Source organism: Protobothrops mucrosquamatus, unplaced genomic scaffold (assembly GCF_001527695.2).
Source record: "Protobothrops mucrosquamatus isolate PMUCROS unplaced genomic scaffold, P.Mucros_1.0 scaffold614, whole genome shotgun sequence".
Lineage (NCBI taxonomy): Eukaryota > Metazoa > Chordata > Lepidosauria > Squamata > Viperidae > Protobothrops > Protobothrops mucrosquamatus.
Window position 1 is genome coordinate 177,678 of NW_015386911.1, and position 3,711 is coordinate 181,388.

A 3,711-nucleotide genomic window follows, 5' to 3' on the forward strand; every position below is an offset into this window, starting at 1 on the left:
AATTTTGTAGGTTTTAACCAGTATTTGTCATGTTGGTTTTTACCATCAAATATTTTTAGAGTCTCTTCTTCTCCTGGTGTTCTTTACTTCTTGTTGTGCTATGGATCCTCCCAGGAGTCATATGTATGTTTTTTGTGTTATTTTTAATATATATATATATATATATATATATATATATATATATATATATATATATATATATATATATATATATATATATATATATATATATATATATATATATATATATATATACACACACACACACATATATATGACTTCTTAATAATCTTTAAACATCTTTATTAACTATATTCAAATTCTGCATCCATTTAATCAAACAGACTTTAACTCAGGTTGTGAGCTATAGAAGAATGCTGCATAATTAAGAGATTAAAATATCTTAATTTGTCCGGTTGACAATTAAACTTTGTAATCTGTCAAGCTGTTTTCTCTCCATTAAGCAGATTTCCTAGTACCTTCATTCATGTAAAAAATAAGCATTCAATAATGAAGTAAAAGCAGAAAAATGTAGACTTACTCTTTTCCTATATTAATACCAGAGTTACTCTGCATGTATGAAAAATATTAGGGGTGCAGTCTGTTTTTTGATAGCTGCCAGTGAAAAGATCCCATTCCAAATTATCATAGGCTTTTTCAGCATCAAGAAAAAAATGGCTAGTTTTTGTTCCTCATAATTTATCCTAATAACATTTAGAATATAACTAATATAACTTATATAATCTTTCATGGGTGTAAAGCACATTTAATCAGGATGTATCAATTCAATTAAAGCCATTTAGCCACTTAGCAAGGAATACCATGAAGGGTTTATAATATTTAATAACAAAATGGATCTGTATGCTTCAGGATAAACTGAACTGTTTCCTTCTTCATGTACCTAACTTCTGTTCACTACTAGAGTTAAGGTTTATTCAGAGTTTCTTGAAAAGATTTGTAATATATTGCAGAAATGGACTTTTATTCTTTTTTAACTTTTAAATTCCTTCTGTAGTTTCATCTTAAGATTAAGGGTTTTTTGTTGATTGGTAAATTTTGTAAATAAAAAAAAAACCCTACTCAAACATTCTTCATTTTTTGCTGGATCAGATTCCTGTTTATTACAAGCAGTTAATGGTTATCTTTCATTCTGGAAACATATTTGGTTGTAATTCAAATAGATTCTTTGATGTTTTTTAATTTTCTTGACATAATCATTATGCCATTGTTTTTTCCTCTACAGCTTTTCTTGCTTACAAGTTCCTCCTTGGAAAATGTAATCTAACACAGAGGTCCCCAACCCCCAGTCTGTGGCCCTGTAATGGACAGCGGCCCGTTCGGAACTGGGCCACGCAAGCGTTGGGTGAGCGCATGTGTGTAGCTCCATTTCCACGACTGGTGGTCTCAAGCACGATTGCCTGCCACTCACACAAATGGAGCTGTGCATGTGAGCGCGCACACCTGTCACTCACACAGAAGCATTTCCTCTCTCCCTCTTGCCGATCCGCAAAGCTAGAAAGATTGGGGACTGCTGATCTAACACACACACATACATGCACACACACATACCCCTTTATTGCCTTTCTCCAATATAAGCTCCCAAGCAACATTAGATTTTTATAATTCTCTCTGTGCACCCTTAGTTTTGAAGTGCTTACAGTAGTTTAAAAATGTGAAAAACTGTTAATGTTCCTGTACAACTGTGCAGTATCCTAATCCCATAAATATAAAAAACTCACCCACAGTAATGTCACAGAAACACTTACGGGTAAAGGTGGGAAAGGAGGAGGAGGAGGAGACGTTGTATTTGCTTTCTTTCCATCCTTCTCTGTTTCAGGATGATCTGTTGTCTGGGGAGTTTGATCTTCATCCTCCTTTTCATGAGGTGGTCCTAAATCAGGACATTGTCCTATATCTGCATTTTCAAAGGCTACTGATTGGGCGAAATCCATTGGACTATGGAAACACAACGAAACCAGTAGCAATAGAAATAATGCCTTATTCAATACCCTTATATTTTATGTCCTTATATTAGTTAAATGAACAATTCAGGGGTTCCCAAAACCCAGTCCATGGACCAGCACCAGGCCGTGGCATGTCAGAAACCGGGCCACGCAAACAAACGAAGCCTCATCTGCAAGATGCTGGCAGCATGCGAAACCACACCCCCTCTGGTCCACGGAAAACCCTCTCTCCACGGAACTGGCCCCTGGTGCCCAAAAGGTTGAGGGCCGCTGGTGTAGATTATAAATTAATTTAGGTAGAACCCAGGTGACTAAGACTTTTTTCTCAACCTTAATCAACTTTCTGGGTTAAAATAGGTGACACAGAGACATGAATACTATTCTGAGGTGCTTAGACAAATGGCAAGATAAAAAATATAGTAAATCATCTCTTCATACCGAAGATCAAAGATATCCAAGGTCACTAATACAGGTAATTAAGATACTATTGTTGTGGTTGTTATTTTTAAATGCTGCTTCATTCCAGATGACTTGTGAACAGTTTACATTAAGAAATTAAAAACAATTAAAAGAAGACATAGGTGCTAAAGAGAAGGTAGACTCTGAATTATAGTAACTATCCTTAGGAGAAGAGGCCAAAATGTTAGTCTTGACTATGAACACGAGCCCTCAGGGAAAATTTACAGAATTTTTCAGAATGATTGAGCAGGCCCAAATCCCATGAAAATCTCTACAGGAAAAATAGTCCGACCCTTTCATTTCCTCTCCAGACTGATCGTGGGGAAAAACAAGGAAAGTCAGAAATGTTTTGATGTATCTTCTCCAACCTGCTGATCCCTTCCCCGAGGTGCAAAAGACAGCCAAGTCTTCTCTAGGACAGGAATGGGCATCCTTTTGATGACTGACAGCTACATTTCTGTGGGATCAGCCAAGGCTACTATGGACAAAGGGATGATGAGAATAGACAGGGACCAGGTTTTTTATTTTCTAGAGTTTGGGAGCAGTTCTTTTAAATCTTCTCTTCATGTAAAATATGGGAAGCCACAAATATTTAAGAGTGATATGTTTCTGGAGCGGCATTGACATATACTTACACAGCATTGACAACCAGATTCCATATACAGCCATCAAAGGCAGGTATGTTTTTAATTGGGGGTGTGTGAAATTCAGGTGGTGTTCCTCCCACAAAAAGTCTTTTAATGGAGATAGGATGATCTGTTGGGAGTCGCTGGGATTGTCTTCTGTCCTCATCTACTTGAATGGCAAACAGCCTGCAGAATTATGAAAAGCCCACCATCAGCAAATCAGCACTGCAATGATGGCCTTAAAAAAGCTGGAAAATTTGGTACAGTGAGAAAGAAGGATATGAATTCAGTTTTTCCCCTTTGACCACCAAATCTTGACTGTATGGAATTGTGCTGTTTGATCATGTCTTCCCATTGATTTATAGAGAGTCCTTGAATCTGAGAGCTGACATATTTAATTCAGCTAAGCTCTCTATACACAAAATACCAGAATAATTTAACAGTTTGTTAGCATCTTTAAACTGTAATTTCCCTGCAGTATTGCAAATTTCCTTCCTATCCTGGTTTACCATAGGAATAATATTTAACCAGTAACAAGTTACTAATGGACATATCCAAAACATATCCAGAATACTTAGATTCTTAGATTTATTTTATCTCTAGCCTAACAAGCATGACAATCACTGTTAAATTCTCCTCCTCCTCCTCCTCCTCCTCCTCCT

General features: G+C 36.5%; 1 protein-coding gene across 1 annotated transcript in view; it reads right to left on the reverse strand.

Annotated features, from left to right (window-relative positions):
• The window catches only part of LOC107288964 (laminin subunit alpha-2), a gene marked incomplete at its 5' end in the record, with an annotated part of 108,891 nt that overhangs the window by 20,844 nt on the left and 84,336 nt on the right, over positions 1 to 3,711 (reverse strand). The window contains 3 exons of the mRNA XM_015817644.1: positions 1,767 to 1,781; positions 1,812 to 1,956; positions 3,059 to 3,235. Coding sequence (XP_015673130.1) covers positions 1,767 to 1,781; positions 1,812 to 1,956; positions 3,059 to 3,235 — 337 coding nt within the window. The remainder of the gene's footprint in view (positions 1 to 1,766; positions 1,782 to 1,811; positions 1,957 to 3,058; positions 3,236 to 3,711) is intronic.